This window comes from Alexandromys fortis, unplaced genomic scaffold, assembly GCF_014885135.2.
Source record: "Alexandromys fortis isolate MF-2015 unplaced genomic scaffold, M_Fortis_MF-2015_v1.1 scaffold_33, whole genome shotgun sequence".
Classification (NCBI taxonomy): domain Eukaryota; kingdom Metazoa; phylum Chordata; class Mammalia; order Rodentia; family Cricetidae; genus Alexandromys; species Alexandromys fortis.
Genome location: NW_026067917.1, coordinates 1,800,596 through 1,822,272, shown reverse-complemented (window position 1 = coordinate 1,822,272; position 21,677 = coordinate 1,800,596). Strand labels below are relative to the sequence as shown.

General features: G+C 43.5%; 1 protein-coding gene across 5 annotated transcripts in view; it reads left to right on the top strand.

Annotated features, from left to right (window-relative positions):
- Window positions 1–21,677, top strand: part of Fmnl2 (formin like 2) — a 251,001-nt gene that overhangs the window by 170,711 nt on the left and 58,613 nt on the right. For 4 of the 5 annotated variants that reach the window (XM_050139983.1, XM_050139985.1, XM_050139984.1 and 1 more), the window contains exons 4-6: window positions 5,298–5,374; window positions 14,951–15,034; window positions 18,634–18,786. In XM_050139983.1, coding sequence (XP_049995940.1) covers window positions 5,298–5,374; window positions 14,951–15,034; window positions 18,634–18,786 — 314 coding nt within the window. The remainder of the gene's footprint in view (window positions 1–5,297; window positions 5,375–14,950; window positions 15,035–18,633; window positions 18,787–21,677) is intronic. The other variant, XM_050139987.1, reaches the window with a different exon arrangement.

Genomic DNA, 21,677 nt, shown 5'->3' with positions numbered 1-21,677 from the left:
CAACCCCAGCCCAGCTCCTGGCCTTAGGAAGGTAAAGAGGGAATAGCTGATTTCATTCTTAACCATCTCTCCTTTTACAAACAAGCCCTGCTTTGTGCAGATGCACAATTGGCCTAAGCTGATGCCTTGTGGTTAAGCATGTCGCCTGGCACAGCCCCGCAGGCTGGGTCAGCCCTGAGCTGGCTCAGGGCAGAGCTGTCCTTGATGACTATGGGTAAAGACACTTTGTAACAGATAGCGCTTGTCTTCCCCTTGATCCACAACAACTCTGGCGTTCAAGGCTTCTCAAGCTGAATTGCCTGTGTTGTATCAGTGCCGATCCCCGAGAAAAGAAAAGAAAAGCAGGCTTCTCTTTGTCAGGTGTTTCTAGTGATGTTGGCTTACTCTCTCCTTCCTTGACCCTCTCTCTACCCACTCTGCCCTCCTCCTTCTAGCTTTTTTCTCTCTTTTCTTTGTTATTTTGTTCTAATTCTTTAGAGCTCATATTGCCGCTTCCAAACTCCTCCAACTCCCCCCCCCCCAAAAAAAAAAAAAGAGAAATGTCCTGCAAAAAAGCATAGCTCCTATTTTCTCTGGAGGGTTCTTGAGACTGAGCCTTTGTCCTCTGGTTTATTTACAGGCAAGAGGGATTTAAACAATAGAAATCATGCTCGAACTTTGCTATCCTGGCACTAGAGAGATGGCTCAGCAGTTCAGACTTGTTGCTCCTTTAGAGGACCTGAGTTCAGTCCCAGCACATACTTGGTGACTCATACCCATCTGTAACTCTAGTTCTAAGACATCCAACGCCTCTTCTTACCTCTGGGGGGACACTAGGAATGTATGTGGTGCACATGCCTTCAAGCAGACAAAACATTCATATGCATAAGATAAATTTTTGTTTAAAGAAAACAGAGAACCACACTTTGTTTCCATGCCATACAATTCTTGAATGTCCCGTGGTTTCCCACATCTTCTGTCAATGTGCCTGCTTGTAATTTGATGGCCATTTGTAAAAAGGTCTGCATTCAACTCCCCCTGCCTTCGAAAAGTAATAACTGTTTAGTTCTTTTTAGTTTCTCTGACTTATCTCTTGACCTGAGCATAGAGCAGCCTTAATTTTATAGGTTGGGAAATGCCTCTCACACAAAATATAAATCCCATTTTTTAAAAAGCAGTTTTGGCTATGCTATTTGTTTCTGTGAGGGTTCTACTGGTTCTTTAGAAACCCCCAGACCTGAGATGATGAACGAGTGCTGTGCTTGTTCTGAGCTGAGGGGGTGTGTGTGTGTGAAGTGGCAGCGATTATATACAGACTGAGGAATCTCTTCCTTCATGCACCGTACAGCTCATTCTAGAAACAGTCCCTCATTCTAGAAAGAAAGCATGCGATACATATCTAGAAAAGGCTGCCTGGGCTCCCAGCCCTACACCCTCAGGAGGAGACAAAGCAAACCAAGCAGAAGAAACCAGGGATCCTCTTGTTAAACAGTTCCTCCTTTGGGGATCATTTAATAAAGAGGAGTAGGCCTGGTGGCAGTCGTGTGGACGGCTGATTTCTCTGTCCTCACCCATGTGTCCACCTGAATGTCCTTGTTTTGTCTGTGCCCTGTTCAATCTACACAGCTGTCACCTGCATGCTGTCTGTCCAGAGATGTCTCCGTGAGTTAATCTTCATGATCTTGAGCCCCCTTTGCTCATGTAATTCCTCCTCCTTCTCTTCATCTGGACTCTCTATGTCTGCCCAGTGCTTGGCTGTATTTCCATCAATTTTGGATGAAGGTTCTATGATGGCATTAGGGAAGTCACCGATCTGATTAGAGGTGAAGGCCAGTTCAGGTACCCTCTCCAGGATTGTTAGTAGTCTTAGTTGAGGTCATCGATGTGGGTTCATGGGAATTTTCTTAGCACCAGGTTTCTCCTTTACTGCATAATGGCTCCTTCTGTCAAGATATAAACATAAAGCAAAGAAATCCAGCCCACAAATCACAGTCCCAGAGAACCTAGACAACAATGAGGACCCTCAGAGAGACATACATGGATCTAATCAACATGGGTAGTAGAAAAAGACAAGATCTCCTGAGTAAATTGGGAGCATGGTGACCTTGGGAGAGAGTTGAAGGGGAGGGAGACGCAGGGAGGGGAGCAGAGAAAAATGTAGAGCTCAATAAAAATCAATAAAAAAAAAATCTCTTTGGGCTAGATGGTGGTGGCTCTGGACTGTGGTGGCGCATGCATTTAATCCTAGCACTTGGGAGGCAGAGGTAGACAGATCTCTGTGTCTGTGCCCTGTCTTTCAAGGTCTGCCTTTCAGCTCAGGAGAAATGAACTGGGTAGGATTAGCACCCCAACCTCCTGCTGTAGTAAAATTTCTGTCAGGAGCTGGGAGCAGGAAAAGATCTGTTCCATACAACCTAATTGCAATGCTTAAGCCCCAGAAAAAAAAGGAGATTTGTTTGAAATAAGGCATGACTTTCAGTTAAAATGAGCTTAAAATTCTCAGCTGTGGTCTGGGGTTGGGGAGTGTTCCAGTCAGGCCTTTACATTTTAGCCAGACTGTCTAGGCTGAGTGGGGCTTCCTTTAACTGTTGTCAGGGTCCTCAAATAGTTTATTCATTAATCTTTTGTTCAAATTAAGTAGGAGATACTTAATTTGCCCTTAAAAAATTAAAAAAAAAAAGCCTCCAAGCACATTCGGTTTAGAAATAGCTTTAAATGACACCCCCTAGGACAGGGAAGGAAGCGTCTCAATTAGGTATCTCTGAGCCCGGAGCTCCTTAAACCAGCCTCCTAATTTTATACCAACTGTTATTAGCCTGTGCCTCGGGGGAGGCTGTGTTCATGTCTGCGTGGAAAGAGGTTACAGATCCTGAAGAAAGGCGTCTTGATCCTTTGCCGGCTCTACATTTGTGAGGAGAAACCTATGGCGTGGCTCACCCAGTCTCAGCTGCCTCCCTGGGCTATAGCTGGCTGTCCTGTACCTGCCAGGAAAGAGAGAGGATGCAGACTGCTTGGTGGTGGATCCTCTGTGGCTCTTGCATTCCCGCTGGGCCCTATAGGTTCAAGGTTTCTCTTGAAAGAGCTTTAAAGTCTTGTGGATGCATTTCGGACTTGCAGAATATTAACATGCACAGTTTATGTCTCAGCAAAGAGGATGCTAAGGCTTCCTCTGCCTTCCAAAATCCAAACAAAAATTGAGCCGCTCAACAAGGGTGAAGTCAGCTTCGTTTGTCACAGTGTTAGACATTATTACAGTGCCCAGCATAGCCGATGTCTGATGAACGAACGCTAGCTGCTGCTTGCTGCTCTAGCTCAGCATTTGACTTACTTGCCTTGTTAGGCTGTGTGTCTGTCTGTATGTGTGTATGTAGCATCCGTAACAGTCCACTTCTCTCTCTCCCCCTCTGCCTCTCTCCCTCTCCCCCTCTCTCCCTTTCCCTTCTCTCCCTCCTCTTCCCCCTCTCTCTACCTCTCTCCCTTCCTCCTTCTCTCCCTTCTCATGCCCTTTAGTCAGACATCTTTACTACTGTGCTGTTTTCAGTAGTATGCCTGTGTTCTTTGTAGAAGATCATGGGGGGGGGGTAGGGATGACTTCTTCAACTTGAGGAAGACTTCAGGACCAGCAGGGACTGCTGAGAACCTGTCTGGCATGTCTTAACAAGAAGCATGGACCATTGGTACCTTTAGTCAGTCCCCTGTCCCACTCTTTCTTTCCTGCCTAATCCCATGCCTAGTACACTCATTGCAGGGAGGTGTTCTAGGATAACATCAATGGCCTTGCTGTTGGTTAGGGCTTTCTCAGCAGCAGAAGCAGAACATCTTTTTTTTTTCTTTATATTTGAAATATTTTTATTTCCTATATCTCATTGGATATTGGTCACAAAACGCCAAGAAGATTTTTTTTTTTTAATAGTGTTTGGGGCAACAGTTATAGCAACTGCAAAATGCCAGGGACTTTGAGAAGAGGAGAAGGGGCCGCAGGAGGCTGCCTGTGTCAGGCAGTGTTACAGATCTCTTTGGGCTGCTGATTCTCATGCCTGTGGCATAGCTCTCACAACCAACCCTCAGTTGGGAATCACGCTACCAACCTTTCCTTCATGCCCCTGGGTGTTGTTCCTCTGGAGAACCGCAGCCTTGCTTAGTAGCCTGGAAGTGGAGGCCTCTGTTCTTGTTGCACTTGGTGGCAGCAGAGGACAAGGGTCCTTCATATCCTGAGCTGGAATTTACAAAGCTTTTCCCAGACAGCAAAGAAGCTTGAGGGGGGCGGACTGCAGCACAGAGAGCCTGGATCTCTTGAAAGAAGGCATTACACCTCAAATTTCCTTCTTTCAGAGTGGCCTGATAGGAAAAAATCTCCAGAGAACTGATGGGCATAGCAGTCCCATTTGAATGTGGAAGACTCCTTAGATTTAAAAGCATGTATACACTCACCATCATGACAGGAGTCAATAAAGAAAAGACTAGAAGTCTAGAAAGACAGGTAGGCTCTTGATCGGCAAGAGTGCAGAAGGGCTTCCTGGATGTGTGCATGTGCACATGAACCTTCATTACTGACCTTCCATGTGAAGACTAGTTGGAAGGGCTAACTCTGAAGGTTTGTGTTTTGAACATTTAAGTCAGGCTGAGAAGAATCAACTTGAGACTGGTAGGCCCAGGACTGCTGTCTTTAGAAGGGCCAACTTAACAAATTGGCCATCAGGGATCATTTGTATTCTCTGTAAAAAGCTAACTGTGCCTCAATCGTTTATGAAAACAACATGGTTTATGCTGTGTTTTATTGCTGGAATCTGGACTTGCTGCCTGAGTGAGGCAGAGTGTGTTAATGAGGTCAGCCCCTAATGAAAACCCCGGCCCCCAAGTCTGTGTTGAGTTTCATGTCTGCTTGGGCAAGCGCACTCCTAAATGCATGTCTGGTTTCCTATACACTCACATCATCGTATGCACCTCTTCCTTTTATTGGTTTTGCCATTTAATGTTTCATTTCAATACATCACGGGTGTGAGTGTGTCTCGCTCGAGTCTGTTCATCCTCGTGAATCATTGAAACTGGCGATGGTTTGGGGTTCTTGAACAAGAGGTCTAACTATGGTATATGTGGGGTAGGGAATATAGTTAACTCTAGGAGGGTACAGGAAATAAACATTCTGGTTCTTTCTTGTAAGTTAATTTTTTTTATGATCAAAATTTGTGTGCTTTTGAATAAAACAAAAGAAACGTGAGAAATACACTTTAGAAGAAAAGGTATTTTCATATTGCATCAAATTTATTATAAACTACAGGAGCACCAGGTACTAAAGGTCATATTTTGTTGAATTATAGAAATTCAGGAGGCGTGTTCAAGAATCTACGCAAGTGCTAAGAGAACTGGAAATCTCATTAAGAACCAACCACATTGGGTAAGTGTGCCCCTGCAACATGTTAGCACTCAGATTTTATGTTAGAAAGTGAATGAATCATAGCCAAGAATTGTGCTTCTCTATTTACTGAAAGACCAAGGTTTAGATGAGGGGGTTTAATCCCCTGATCGCTGATTATAAGGATCAAGAGGGGCAGACTTGGGTATTCGTAGCAACTCTGTATTTACTTGCTTGGATGAAGTAAATATGGACAGTTCTTGGCAAGTGCTTGGCTTTCTGTATGTGTGACTCTGAACATCCTGTCTGTTCTGACAGCTGAGGAACATTTAAGAATGGTGTAAACTGAGACTTGAACTCTCAGCCTTCAGCCCGCTTAGTTGAAGCTGCTCTCCCTTTCCTTGATTTCTTTCCATTGACAACAGAATGGAAGCCGGGGTGGTGTTGTGCTGTCTTTGCATTTGAGACAAGTTTTGAGTCTCTTTCTTACTTGTTAAACATTTGAGACCATGCAGTATTCCAGCAGGGAAAATGAAGTTCATAGCATCCCTGCAATAGACATTTCTGACAGTTCCTTTTCAGCATCAATATGGTTGCTTCGCCTCAGGCAAATGCAGTTTGTTTATATTTCCCCTAATTCTTGGGATGGCATAACAAATAGGACCTTTGAGTAACGTAGTTTATCTTCAAATCATCCTGGATGATACTGGATACCTTATTTTGTAATCTTGGTTCTTCAGAAAGTATCAATCTTTTCTCATAGGCAAATCTTTCTCTGGTTGGCCTTGAACTCACTATGTAGCTAGGCTTTGGGCTCAGAGCAATCATCCTGTGTTAGCCTGTCACATAGGAATATAGACGTGAGCAAAGTATAATAAAACATTGGTAAATTATTTATATTTTCTGGATTTTGACTTTGTGTATTTACCGAGAGAGAGAGAGAGAGAGAGAGAGAGAGAGAGAGAGAGAGAGAGAGAGAGAAAGAGAGAGAGGGGACTGAAGACTATAGGCTTCAATACTTTTCAAATGTTTCCTCATGACGTTTCTTGCAGATCTGTTGAAGTGAAATTATATATCAATAGCATACTCTATTGAGTATACTGCTCTCCTGAGTATTCTGTAGAATAGATGTGTGACATACAAAGCAATCTACTTCTGTTTTATACTGAGTGATATAAGCTATTTCGATGTTTAATCAGCACAGTTGCTTCAGATTTTTATTTAAAGTAGGAAATGGTATTGCAGGGTCCTGTTGGGAGACTTGAGGTAGAATGCCCATTTCTTAAAGGCTACATTGCCATACTTGTCTCCTTGAGAACGGAATCTTCACAAAATTAACGGATTCTTGGTTTTGTCTCCAAAAATGAACTATAGAAAAACACATTATAAAATCATGATTTTGTAACTTGGAAAATATTGTCTAAGCTCATTTTCAAGACTCAAAGAATTAAGGCTCGGAGATGGTTGTGTGATTGCAGTGTCTACAGCTATCTGCCCAGTATGTTGGCTCAAAAATCCTTCGTTCTTTTTTTTTCTGCATTGCTTTTTCTAGCAGCCCTTTCTGAAAGAATTAAGGCAGTCAGGGCTCTGGGGTTAAAGCAGCAAGGCTTGTCTGCCTCAAGATGAAGGCAGTGGTAGTTTAATACAATGGGGCCCCTTAACCTAGGAAATTAAATAGCTTCTGCTACTTAGGAAGCAGGAACCATAGTCTGTTTGATAACGGCCCAGTTCTATGCCTTGGCAGTTCTCAACTGAAAATGGTGGAGTAATTTACAGGCAGGATTTCTGCAAACTGGTGAAAAGCGTATCTTCAGGCACTGCTGGGATGATGTGAAAGGCCCCCAGGTCCTAAAGCAGACGTTCATTTCTAATATAAAGTAGGAGGAATAGATGAGCCTGCGAGCAGCTGGAGGGACTGGTGGGCGGTGCTACAATAGGCATGTCCTCACCAGCTGAGATTCCCCTCTTGCCCAGTACTTATGTGAGACCCCGGGGAAAGCGGCTATAGCTGCAGAAGAATCCAGGGCTGCGTTGTCTGTATGCAGATGACTAGTGCACGTGCTCACGTGGAAGGGAACCACTCAAGGATTCTGACTTTCTCTCGCCTGCCTTGAAGACTCAAATCTGAACCAGGCTTTTCCAGCTTACTTGGCCTGACCTCATTTGATAGGAACAAATTCTGAAGAATTACTAGCTTGTGAACTTATCATCAATTACTACCATGAGGAATCTCTGTATGCTGTGATGGACAGGTCATTTTTGTACTCTGGGTAAAATAATAGAAAGATAATTGGGCACATGTTTGTATGATGAAGAGAACGTAGTGCACGCCTTTGCCATGACCGTTTTTTGTTAATTTCATCTTTGATAAGTTTAAATTACACAAGCTCTCTGCACGTACTATATGACCTAAATTAATCTTTCTTGTTAAATGAGAGTAGCAATGCATAACTCGTAGGGATGAAATGCTTACTGTAGGGTCTGATGCATGATACTCAACATACAACAACTATTTATTTATTTGTTTGTTTGTTTATTTATTTATTTATTTTGGTTTTTCGAGACAGGGTTTCTCTGTGGCTTTGGAGCCTGTCCTGGAACTAGCTCTGTAGACCAGGCTGGCCTTGAACTCACAGAGATCCGCCTGCCTCTGCCTCCCGAGTGCTGNGAACTCACAGAGATCCGCCTGCCTCTGCCTCCCGAGTGCTGGGATTAAAGGTGTGCGCCACCATCGCCCGACTATTTTATTTTTTGTATTTAATTTTCTTAGGCTCACTGAGGAAAATATCTACAAATTAACAGCAGTATATATAACATATTCTTAAGGTGTAGAATGTAATTTTTGTCTACCTAAAGTGACCTGGGCACTTAGGAGATTTTGATTTCCAGAAATTAAAAGCTGAAATTCCACTTGAAATCCATTTGTCCTGAAAAAAATTATTCTTGGCACCTGCATGGGCTTCAAGGTTAGGGTAGTGAGTGGGCTTTGCTGAGGTAGCGGTCTCAGCTGCAGCTGTCGTGAAGGGTTTCTTCTGAGCTCTGAGATAAACCTAAAACTCCATAAATGGAGCAATCTTTTGAGAAAGAAAATTAATTTTTGAGCGGTGTCGAATAAGACTCTTGACTGGGAATAATCCCATTCACTTACTGTTAGGAGCTATAGCATTGGAGAAGAATTGGATTATGACTTATCCAAACCCCTGAAATTACTTGAAATGCCCTTGAAAAAGAACTGAGTATCATTACAGCGCCCTGGCAAGCGATCTGAGTGGGCAGAAGCCAAATTGCGTCAGATGTCTGGGCAGCGGCTGTGGTGGTGAGGGGTCCGCTGGAGAGATTTGCTAGTTTTACTCCACTGAACTGTGGTGTAGGCGATTTATTTTAATCCCATCGCCTCTAATGATGGAAAATTGCTTTTCAGTCTGAATGCAAGGCCACAGATGTTCTAAAAGATGTTCACTTCACTTGTGGTTGGTTGAGAAGACAGGCATGAAGATTGTGGCAAACTGGCCAGGGGTTGGGGAAGTATGCAGAAAAGAGAAGGCCCCGAGAAACTGCCTAGACTGTCAGGATTTCTGTGGGCCAGTGATGGCTGGAGCTGGACCTGGTCAAAGAAGAAAGAGAAGAGAGTGGCCAGCGTTTTTCTAAGATGTTTACAAATTGTGTGTGTGTGTGTGTGTGTGTGTGTGTGTGTGTGTGTGTGTGTTGGCATTTGTTAGGCACTTTAATTGTGTTTCTTCACATAAAAATGTTTGGGTTATTGCTCTGTACCCTGAGCCACTGTTATGTATAAGGGAAGGTTGACGGTCGGCTGCCAAATTGTTTTATTCCACTCTATGCCAGTTAGAAACACTGAGACTTGAACTATGATTTGTCTACATCTAAAGCTTATTGCCCACACTAACAGTTCCCATGCTTTTTGACATTCTGAACGCCTTCATTCTAGCTAATTGTTTTTTTAATTTTTATTTATTAAGATTTCTGCTTCTTCCCCGCCACTGCCTCCCATTTCCCTCCCCCTCCCCCAATCAAGTCCCCCTCCCTCGTCAGCCCAAAGAGCAATCAAGTTTCCCTGCCCTGTGGGAAGTTCAAGGACCACCCACCTCCATCCAGGTCTAGTAAGGTGAGCATCCAAACTGCCTAGGCTTATCGAATAGAAGACCCTGACATTAACCCACAAACCTATGAACACCTGATTTTCGATAAAGGAGCTAAAAGTATACAATGGAAAAAAGAGAGCATCTTCAACAAATTGTGCTGGCAGAACTGGATGTCAACCTGTAGAAGAATGAAAATAGACCCATATCTATCACCATGCACAAAACTCAAGTCCAAATGGATTAAAGACCTCAATATCAGTCCAAACACAATGAACCTGATAGAAGAGAAAGTGGGTGGGAAGTACTCTACAACACATTGGTACAGGAGACCACTTCCTACGTGTAACCCCGGCAGCACAGACATTAAGGGCCTCATTGAATAAATGGGACCTCCTGAGACTGAGAAGCTTCTGTGTAGCTAATTGTTTTGAACTCCAACAAATTGTTGTTGCTTATATGAATTGAACCTAGTAACGTTTGCCATGTTAAAAATTAAAATTGACAAATTTTAAGTTTATTTAATATGTAATATTTATTAGCAAACTTTGATATTTAAACATATCCACTACTGTGAATATTAGCACGAATAACTTTTTGTAAACTGTAACTAACAAAACAGCAAAAAGTCCCTGTAAATAATAGTGTTATTTCCTCAAAAAACTCTTGAGAATCTTCTTTCCTATCTTTGTAATAGCAGGCAGCTGAGTTTTCCTGACCCTGTGTCAGTTTGGTTTGGTATTTATTTCTGTTTGGTGTTGATGAGAACATTTGGAAAACAGGAGTTTCTAAGTGGCCTTTTCAGGTAATTGTGGAGATTCTTCTGGCAGTACACTAAGATTCTCTGCACAATGTCCAGAGGCGCTAACGCCTGCTGTCTTCTGTTCAAATCTATTGTGCTTTCTTATGCACTGAGGTGATGTTTTTCACCGGAGCATGAGTCCTGACCTGATCATTTGTAAAGCCGGCTTACTGAGGTACTCTGCTCTTCCAATGTGTCATTCTAGAGCGTTTTTAAAAAAATCATTTTTGTTAATAACCATTGCTGCCATCGGGATACATTTTTAGTTAACATAAAGCTATCAAATTAATATAAACAAACATTTCCTAAATTCTTAATTTTTATTGAAGCTGAATATTGATCATTAGTGACAAATACTGCCTGTTTCCCCCAAATCAGCAGGCCAGCTTCATGAATTTTGGAGGAAATGTCTTTCAAATACCCAAAATGTTATCATAGTTTGTAAGTCATTTTTACAAGTGAATTGACCGCCTGTGGAGAAATGGCTCCATCCTTGGCCCTCCCGAGACTGTCCAGGGGCATGAGTGGGCAGCAGGTGTTTTTCTGTGGCTGTGGATTTCTCAGGAAGAAAACGAGAAAGATGTGTGCTTGAGCATCGAGCGGTAACAGATCTCCTGACTGTTCTTCCGTGGGAATGCCCTTTTCCCCGTCATGGCAGAGTGTGAGGAATGTGGTAAACAGATCTCTGTTTTGTTCTCAGCGGTTTTCCCAGGTCTCTTTCACAGGTCAGGTTCAGCAAAGGTGTGACTTTGTTTAGGTGTTGACAGTTTAAACCCAAGGCTTTCCACGTGTCAAGTCTAGAAACTTTTAGGAAATGAGATCAACCCTAGAGGTATGCTGAGAGACCTTCAAGGACTCCTGGCCGTGATGGGGTACACTTTGAGAACTGGATCTCTGCGCTGTTCAGTAATGGCTTAGGCTATGGGTGATGCTGGCTTTTCTCCCCGCACCCCAAATTTTTCAGCATCTTTTATTCCAGCTCTCCACCCAATGGTCAGACTTTCTCTACAGGAGCCTGCAAAGGCGTAACACCTGTCCCTTCTTCCTTTCGTGTGTCTTGCCATCTTGCTTGTCCTTGGGACACCAGGAGGGTTTTTAAGACTTAATTTTCTGTGTGAAGAAATTCGGCTCTGAGACTTTGTGAGGCAGGGAGAATAAAACTCTGAAACCACATTGTGAGCGGCCTGCATTTCAGTACTGACTTGTTTGTATTTGCCCGCAAAGCCCTTTCTTTGGATACAATTTTTGTTTTTATTCCAGAACTTTTTCTCATTATCCCTGTCTCTCCAAGCTTCCAAGAATCTGATTTGGAATTTGTCTAAATTCAAATTTATAACATATGGTAATCACATTTGAGTTTGCAAGGCACTCAGGAAGTAATCCATGCTGTCAGAGTCAGAAATAATTCTGTTTTCCAAAACTTATAATCACCCAATTTGAAACTGTTTGCCCATTGGCAGCACATGAAACAGTCCAGAGCAGGCCCGGAGAGAGGAGGGAGCTCTGCAGCTGTGACGTACTCACTGTGTGATCAGACATGTGTGTTTACAGCGTGGAGTGCCCCCCTCCCGTTATTTCTATCCTTTGTGTGTATGGGGGCAGGGTTGTGTGGGAGACAAGTGTTTCTTTGTTTTATTGTGTGTGTCCCATGCATTGAATTCAGGTTGTCAGGCTTGGGGGCAATACCTGTTGAGCCAAGACTCTGTTCCCCATGTTCCTTTCAGTCCCTGAGCTTTGAGACACTTCCTTCGTTTGTCTTCTGACATCTTTACCCGTTTTCTTTCCTTAGTCTCACAGTTCATGGATGATCACTCTGGACTGTTCTCAGCCATGCAGCATTTCCCCGTCAGGGAAGGGTAGTGACTAAGAGGATGAGGGAAGAGAGGGCTGACTCTTGACAGGCCATACCCTTACTATGGGGTGACTTAGCTAAGTGCCGTTAATAGAGGAGGCAAGGCAATCAGTGGTGAATGCCTTATGTCATTGGAGTGACACCAAACGACCAAGGAGGATCCTGCAACTCTAGGACCTGAAGCTGCTTGGTGACATTACACCAGAGGCTAGTCATGCTCTTTTAGGACCTTAGCGTTAGGTTCCTGTCTCACTTTGAAAGTTATCTTTCTGGTGCTTTTGATTATAGTTACCAAGTGAGATATCGGTTAAGACGTTGAAGTACGAAACAAACCGTGTTCCCGCATCAGATTCTACTGCACACATTACCCACTGAATCAAAAGATGCATAGACCTGCTGTCCTTGGCTATTTCCTGCTTGGCTGAGTTCAAGTTCCTCATGTCTGGGTCAGTTTTCTGCTTATGTGAGTGGCTGATGTTTTTATCTATATGAGATGGAGGTGTCGGTGTTTGAGTGGTAGCAGGTATTCATGACGTCCTGGGGCATCTGTGCTCCTTGTGGAGATGTCTGCAGAACTTCAATGGCTGTGGTTCTGAACTTCCACAGTAGTGAGCACAGAATAGAATATGTGAAACTGAGCCTGTCCTGAATAGCCTGGAATTTAGTGATTCTTTTTCATGTGAAAAAGACACCAACCAGAGAGATGGCTCAGCCGCTAAGAGCACTGGTTGCTCTTCCAGAGTACATGGATTCAATTCCCAGCATCCACCTAGCAGCTCACAACTGTGTATATGACTCCAGTTCCAGGGGATCTTACACTCTCCATGGACACACATGGAGGCAAAAACACAAATGTACATAAAATAAAAATAGATCATTTTAAAAAAAGACAGCAATCTCTGCAGGACAGTTTGCACTGTGTAGCGGAGGAACGAAGAGGAAGACGCTCAGGTCCTCAGTAAGTAGCAGCTTTGCCAGCATTCACAGGGAGGGCTAGGCATTCCCTAGTCCCCCACCAGTTACATTTAAAAATGTTCAGTTGCCACGCAGTGGTGGCGCACGCCTTTAATCCCAGCACTCGGGAGGCAGAGGCAGGCGGATCTCTGTGAGTTTGAGGCCAGCCTGGTCTACAGAGTGAGTTGTAGGATGACTAGGGCTGTTACACGGAGAAACCCTGTATCTGGGATGGGAAGTTCACTGTCTCTGGAGACTTTGTTGCACAGGGAGGAAACAAAGTATCTGGAAGTAGATGTGGTGAGATCATGTGTGTGACTGTTCTGGAATTTTCTGCCTCCACCAGTGCACAGTCCTGTGAGCTGTGTTTATCCACTCTGTGAGACCCAACCGATGGATTTTCTATGCCAATGTTGCCCCTCCAGGCTCCTCTTTTTTTTTTTTTTTTTAGATTTATTTATTTATTATATATACAACATTCTGCCTCCTTGTATGCCCACATGCCAGAGGAGGGCGCCAGATGTCAGTACAGATGGTTGTGAGCCACCATGTGATTGCTGGGAATTGAACTCAGGACCTCTGGAAGAGCAGCCAGTGCTCTTAACCGCTGAGCCACCTCTCCAGCCCCTCCAGGCTCCTCTTAAATGCTGTATTTACACGCAGCTATGGTTAAGTGCATAGCTTTGGTGGTAACTGAAGACTTGGAAGAAGAATATAAATCAGAGTATCTGAGTTCCCGCCTTCTGACTCCTCACACTTCCTCTATACCTGTATATCAAGATGAAACCAAGGAGACAGGAGAAAAAGCACAAACCAGAAAACAAAACAATCAAATAAACAGAAAAGGCATCTGGAGTCTACTAGATTCTTCTTGTCACACGAACCTCTCAAGGTACATCCTTTGACACATGGGCCATTTTCCCACTGCTGTTTTCATAGCTTGCAACCATGGCTTCCACGGTAGCTGTAGTGCATCCAGAGCCAGGCAGCCTTTGACACCATGTTCCCAGAGGGATACAACCGCTTTGGACTGCAGTGTGTGGTTGTGGATCTTGTGTTACCGCAGTGATCTGTGTACCCGTCAACTGGTAGAATTTCACACCGAGTGAAGGTTCCTTCTGATATCCGCAATCTCTGCTGAGGAATGCATAGGAGGAAGAGTGTGAAATCAGGTGACTTAAGTACCGATTCATCACCTTTTCTGTTGGAGTCATTATGGAAGGCAAATACAATGTGTGCATTTTCTTGGTGACCCGGTACACAGCACTCCAAAGCGAGCTAAAGAGAATGGTTTAAGACTGGATCTTTAAAGCTACTTGTCATGGGCGAGTCCTGCTGATGGTCTGTGGTACCTGCAGTCTTTTAAAGGTTTTTCATACTCGTGGAAAAAATTAAGCAAGTCATTATCCTTATTGAATTTCCAGAGGCCCATAAACATTGGCCTCTCATTGGTGGTTTAGTGGTTTCTTTGGCTGGGTGCGCCAAGAGGAACTGAGAATGGATTTGGAGTCATGCCTGATTTGCAGTGGCTATGGCACCATGTTCCCAGTTTGCCTGATTCTTTGTCTAGTCTTGGCTCTTCCAGCAGCCAGGCTAGGGGTGATGTGCGGTTGAAAGTACGTTAGGGCAAATTCCTTTTCTTAGAAACCTTTTTGAAATTCGTCGCCTCAAGTCTTCAGACGGTCAAATGCAAGGATGACATGCAAGTACTTTCTGCTCCGTGTCCTTACACGGTGACCTGTGGTTTTCATGCCCCATCCAGAAGTACCTAGTCCCTATGAAAACAGTTGGGGCCATCTTCTGTATTTCCGTTTAGACTTTGGATGTTTTAGGGAAAGACCAAAGCTACCCACCATGTCTTGTACATAAACCATATGATCACTGTCGCCAACCATTCTTTCTTCCTTCCCCAGATGGGTCAGAGAGTTTTTGAATGAAGACAACAAAGGCCTCGATGTTCTTGTGGAGTATCTATCCTTTGCACAGTACGCAGTCACGTAAGTAAAACTTAGCTTGCTTGCATAGCAGCTTCGCATGGTCCCAGCAGATGCAGCCCAGGGGTAGAATCACATACCACACCGAAAGCAGACGCCCACTAGCAGAGGAGGGGGGACATTTTAGAGATTGTTTAGCTAAAAATATATCCCGTAAATGGTATTAGAAATGAAACAGGTGAGTTAAAATCACCTTGAAGACCTTCCAGCTGTGCTAGGAATCAAACCCGGGACCTGGCCTTGCTACTGAGCAATATCTACAATGCAAAAGAATGGCTTTCCTGGGGGGGGGGCTTAAGGTCTATTAGTCTATGTGGTAGAAAATTAGAGTGATATATGGTACATTGCTGAATAAATAAAAGAAGTAGCAAAAAAAATGTCCTTTAGCATTTTATTAAATTTTGGTACACTGGTGCTTGAAGCAGGGTTTTGCACAAGCTAAGCCTGTATTCTACCACCAAGCCACACCCCAACCCTGTGTGACAGCTGGGGTGGAGGTCGGTAGTAAAGCGTTTGTTTACCTAGCGTGTGTGAGGCCATGGATTCAGTCCCAGCACTGACTGGGGAAATGCTGTAGATGTGTTTATGTGTGTTTTGGCAAATGAACAGATAAGGATGCAGTTCTAGACACCAACATAGTGGCCCAGGAGGAAGGAACACTTTTATTCTCTTTTAAAAAAAATTGTCTATACATTTGCAGTCTCTGGTTTCCTGCCACATGCAGGGAGAGAACCTGGCACAGGGCAGGAAAAAATTAAGTTGCTTAGCTATGTTACTCCTCGCGGTTCTCCATCTTCATGACTTCTGGAATGGTTTATAACAGGGCTGCAAAGTGTACTTTTGAACGAGACGTTCTCTTTTCAGCGTTTCTCCTTTAATCAGGCAACAGTCCAATCTCCACAGGTCGTCCCACATGTGCAGAGTGAGGCGGAACGATGCTGTGTTTCTAATCAGACAGGGAGCATGCTTCAGCTTCGGTGACATTTGTTTTTCTCTTTGCTGTGGTTGTGTGTGTGTGTGTGTGTGTGAGTGTGAGTTGGGGTGTGTGTGAATGTGTGTGCGTGTGTGTAAGTGGGGTGTGTGTGTGAATGTGCAGGTGAGTGGAGAGTATGGGTGAGTGGGTAAGTGTATGTGTGTGGGGGTGAGTGTGTGTGAATGTATATGTGTGAGTGTGAGAGTGTGTGTAAGTGGGTGAGTGTGAGTGAGTGTGTGTTTTAAGACAGGCTCTCAGGCCGTACACAATGCTAGTTTTAAACTTGTGATAATCCTCCTGCGTCCACTTTCTGAATGCATCCCACTCTGTTTTTTCCAAGGCAGACATATTTAGTTTGATCTTTTGTATGTAGGTGTTTACCTGCATGAATATAGGTGTATGTACTACTTGTTGGCTTAGTGCCCGTGCTGTGGTAGCCAGGAAAGGGCATTGATCCTTTGGAACTGGTGCTACAGAGAGTTGTGAGCCGCACTGTGGATACTAGGCACCAAAGTAAGGTCCTTTCTAAGAGCATCAGGCTCTCTTAAACCCTGAGCCCTCTCTCCACCTTTGCCATTCTTCTTTTTAACAGTAACTACTTGCTTTTGTTTTCTCACTCTGAAGAGTCTGAATGTGCAGCTGGATAGTTTTCTCTAGTCTCTATCCCTTCACCCAGTACTTATGTAGAGGAAACTACAATTATTCTTGCCTTACAGATTTGTGTATAGTAACCAAATCTGGTATGATGGTTCTATTTTGATACCTCTCATATACTAGAAGAAATTGTTTTCTGAAATATAATTCATAGTGTTTATGTCGTGTTCCATCACAAGAATATTTCTTACCTATTTCTGTTACTTCAGGTCAGCCAATCCCATAATGCATCATATATTATGACAAAAAGATTATTCCCTCTTGCAAATTTTAAAATCTATAGACATATTTATAATATTTGAGGAAGACTAAGAAAAATCAGGACCAATGAAAAAGAGAAATAATATAATTGTTTACTATGTATAATAAATTCTTTACTTACTTGACAGTAAGGCTTAGAAGCCAGATTTCTCAAATATGGCCTCCTGTCAGCCCAGTGGAGGCAAGCCATGGATACTTTGCAGGAATTCTGCAGGCTACAGTGTAAGGCAAGAACCAACTAAACACCTCGACTCAGAGTTGGTGTTCCCCGTTCATGAATCTTTAGGTTTACTTGGGGGCATTAGCTTTAAACACTTTGTTTGTTGTTTTTGTTTTTATTTTGCTGTATCTGGATGATAAGTTATATAATTTATCTTTTATTTTGAAAACGTTTACTATACCCCGGCACTAGTAATTCTCCAGCGCATGGAATGTAATATAACAGGTTCTGGATCTGTCTGAAATAGAAGCACCCACCAGTTTGCTAAAGTTTGTGTTTCTTGTGCTTTGGTCCTGTGCACATGGGAAGGAGTAAGACGAACGAACGTGTGACGTGAGCTTTTGGTGAACGGCTTGTGGCATGTCCATACCATGAATGTTCTTCCTATGTCCCTCGAAGTCCCTTCCATGTCGATGAGAACCTTTTGTTTTAGTACTTCAGGCTTTCTTGGACTGCTCCATTCTGCCCCTCTCCTCCTCAGCATTGCTCCTGCATCCAAGGGCGTGACAGGAAAGTCTGTCATCAACCCCTGTGCAGACTCTGTGTGCCTATCCCTGCTAGGCATTTAACCGGAAGAGTAAGAGAATATTCCCTAGTTTTTAGGTGGCCATTCCGGTGTTTTTGTTTTCCCCCCTCTGGCAGTCATGCTATATAAGCATCTGGAGATGATTTCCAACTTGCATTATTTTTTTTTTCAAGATCTTTTATAGTCTTTCAGAGAATATTAACCATAGCTGCCGTCTCATTTTGTCCTGCTGTCTGATCAGGCAGAACTAGGGGTAGGAACACTGCAGTATTCTTACGAGAAAGCGGAGTAACACACTGCGTGAGTAAGGAAGTGAGTGGGATACAAAGGCCTGCTTGTTTAGAGACTCGGTTCCTAAGGCTACACGGGAATGAGCAGCTCAACTTGCCACTTATTCCAACATGGTTAACATGAGTAATAGCCTCAAAAAAATGTCAGAGGAACAACAGCCTTACTTTAAAGAGCACCACATCGGGGAGAGAGTCCAAAATCAAAGCGAATCCATAGCCTCGCTAGTAATGCATCACACATGGCTGGAAAAGTATTTGCCAACACACTAGGAGAAAACGCTCAGTGAGAAATATCGATGGATAGGAATGAATTAGTATAAGCCCAACATTCCGATTTGTTCAAGCAAAATGAAGACAGTTGTATGATCTCCTTCCTCCTCCCAGCATAGCAGTGGTAGTGATTGGTCAGCCACCAAGTAAGATGCAGCAATGTACAGTGACCCGGTTTTAACTGTTTGTTGTTAACGATTCTTTGGCCAGACCCTGTGTTTGTAATCCTCATGTTTTTCAAACTAACACCAGGACCGGACCCCAGAGATTCTTTTGCATTTCCTTCGGCTGCAAAGACTTCTCGCATTGTGGCGAAGAAGAGGTTAAGGAATAGCAGGTCACGAATGTCCACGTGTGTGTCTGAGAGTTAGTTTCTAAGTTTTGAGTAGCATTCCTTTTTTGTTTTAGTTTTGACTTTGAAAGTGTGGAAAGTACCGTGGAGAGTACGGTGGACAAATCAAAGCCCTGGAGTAGGTCCATCGAGGACCTGCACAGAGGGAACAACCTGCCCTCCCCTGTGGGCAACAGTGTGTCCCGCTCTGGAAGACATTCTGCACTTCGGTAAGTGCCTTAACGAGAGAGATGCTTTGGCAGTGCAGGCTCCTCCCTGCCTCTTCTCGTCCTGGGTGGACATCGTTGTGTCTTTCCGCATGCACCTTTCTTCTCCAGTGAATGTAACTAACATTTCATAGGTGTTCATGGTCTGTTTCCTTGGCTAGTACTCTAGAGCTTTACATAACACGTCTTAGAAAGACCACGTTGTGATTCAGCAGAGAAGGTGAGATGCTTGGACCAAGTGACAGTGAAATAGTCTCTAGCAGGTAAGTTCTTAACCTGGATGCATGTTGGTGCAGTGACCTCATTCAAGACCATGTGCAGGGTAGAGGCTGTACTTTATCATGTAAGCATCGAAGGAGCCCTGTAACTCCGTATCTATCTGTGCTGCCTGGTTCCTCCATGGGTAGCTCAGGTGTGTGTCTGTGCAGGGTGTGCCCCTACTCAGAGGTCACAGGATTAGAGAGATACATTTTTATAATGAAGTGCCACCAGGCACGCTCCTTTGACTAGGCATGCTTCCTGTCAGCTTGACATTTTCTACTAATCATCTTACAGTGCCTGCTGGAGTGCCAGGATGCTCTCGGAGGGTCTTCACTAACCACCTGCATCCCTGATGGATGGAATCTCAGTCCGTTCATTCAGGCCGACCTACAATTACTCACTGAGTGGAGAACTAGCTTTGATCATTTTCAAAGCACTGTACTTAGAGTTGACTGATAAGGAAGTTACCCCTTCCGCTAATAAAGATAGAAGTCTTGTCTAAATGAAATTGAAGTTTTCGCAGATTCATGACCCGAGTACAGACTTCTGTGGTTGAAATCTTCATTCCCGAGTCCTGCTTGATTTCTGTAGCTTACTAAAACCTTCTCATGTGTTTCTGACATGACCTGCGGGGTGGTGTCATCTAAGTGTTTCAGATCACCATGGGTTTTAGATCACAGAGTGCGCGTGTCAGGTTGGAACCCGTGGGTCTGTGGTTTCCAGGCAGTGCACATTTGATTGCCTATTTATTACCTTTTGTTCCTTCAACTTGGGTTTTAAAAGTCATTGAATGTTTAAGAGAATCTTCTTCTCTGCAATGAAGATAATCAGTCTGCTGAAGGATTTGATGTTTGACTATGATGTTGCCAATAAACCATTCAGATTTTGCTTGTTAGCAAACAACAAAAAATGTTGGTGGACTTCTGACGAATCGATTCAGAAATAATAAGGAACAGTGTTGCAGTTCACTTCACGGAGTTTGCAGTGGGCCTGTGGCTAAATAACCTGCTAGTGTGTGTCAGCTTCACATGTGGGCAGAGGAATATACGTACTTAGTAGCTCAAATTCTGTAAGCATTGATACTTAGAAATGCCTTCTACTATTTGACTATAATTACATATAAGGGTTTTATTTTATACAGTACAGTTTAATTTGGTTTTTAATGTTTGGTTTTGTAAAAGGGATATACTGGTCAGCTGTCACTTTAACACAGATTCATTTTTTTTTCAGTAATTCATTGCTTGCTCTGAACCTTAGTAGACAGGGTCCAAGGACATCAAAACTACACTGAACTGCTTCATAAGTGGCTCAAGGTAGATCTTGCCTGGCTACATTGTTAGTTAGAAAGCTACACTAAAAGTATCATGGTAGGCATAATGGGAGTGTTATTTGGAGAGACATGGGAGCCCTTTGACCTTTCTGGTGGGCATGTTCAAGATGACTAGGAAACTACTGTCATGTTTTTCCATTTTGTGTGTCAACAGTTCGAAAGCCCAAGGAAGGGGACACTTGAATGTCATTAGAGAATCAGCATGGTGGTGGCTTGCATGCCGCTTTGATTTGATTTGAATCTTATTATTTATTCATTCATAATTATTGGATCTAAACAATTTATATCAATAGTTGTTTAGCTTTTGTGATTTAGCAGCAGCCGGGGCACAGCTGTCTGGTTCTTGTTACTTTTCATATGCCCAAGGATTGTTTACATTTTTTTCTCTCTTCCTCTGCTGTCAACAGCCCTTCAACTTCTGGTTTTTATTTTCTCATGCTGCCACCTCACTTCTGATCGTCTTCTCTGCTTTGTCCTTTCTTGTCCCTCTGTCCCTTGTTCCGGCTTTATTCATTTCTTACATCACCGCCAGACTGGCCTCTCTGGCTAGGTCTCTTCAGCTCCATTGCCACCCGAGCTGCTGCTTCTTCTGCTGCTCTGGAGCAGGTTCAGTTTACACACTGATGATGAGCTTCCAATGGGAACATCTTGTAAGTCACTGGAGAAAGCACCCAGGAGATCTGGTAGCACATGGTGGCCTGGTCTCATGATCATTCTCCATGTTATGATATGGTGGCCTCTGTGTCACCCGCTACCTTGTATACTCTGATGTGTTGCCTCATCTTAAGAACCAGATTCTCTACAGTAGGGTGCATTATTATTAATATTAAAACTCTTCTGAAAGTATTGTTGGTTTTCTGGTTGTTTTGCTTAGTGAATAAGTATCTTTATAGCAAACACAGACTTGTTTCCTCTGCCTCAGCTACAGATAATACCATAGATATGTACTCTTTCAAGTTCCCTTGCCAAAAAGTATAGGTGAAACTTGGAGAAAATGAGATTTCAGGAAATTCTAACACATTTTATAAATACAGTTTGATGAAAGAAACGCTGTGTTATTAAATACAAGGACTTTGAGCAAAGCCCCGACACTAACACAGTTTCTTTCTTGAATCCCAACCTGATATTTCTAAACCACTTCGTATTGACTGGCAAGCACGCCTGGCGCAGCACATGCCCTGAATTAGACCTTTGGCTGCGTTCTGAAGCTTGTCCATGGGAGAAGTGTTGAGGTCAGTGCAGCAGAAACCTGGCTTGTGCCTTCTCCAGAACCTGTGGTCTGTCTCCAGTGGAGAGGAATTCC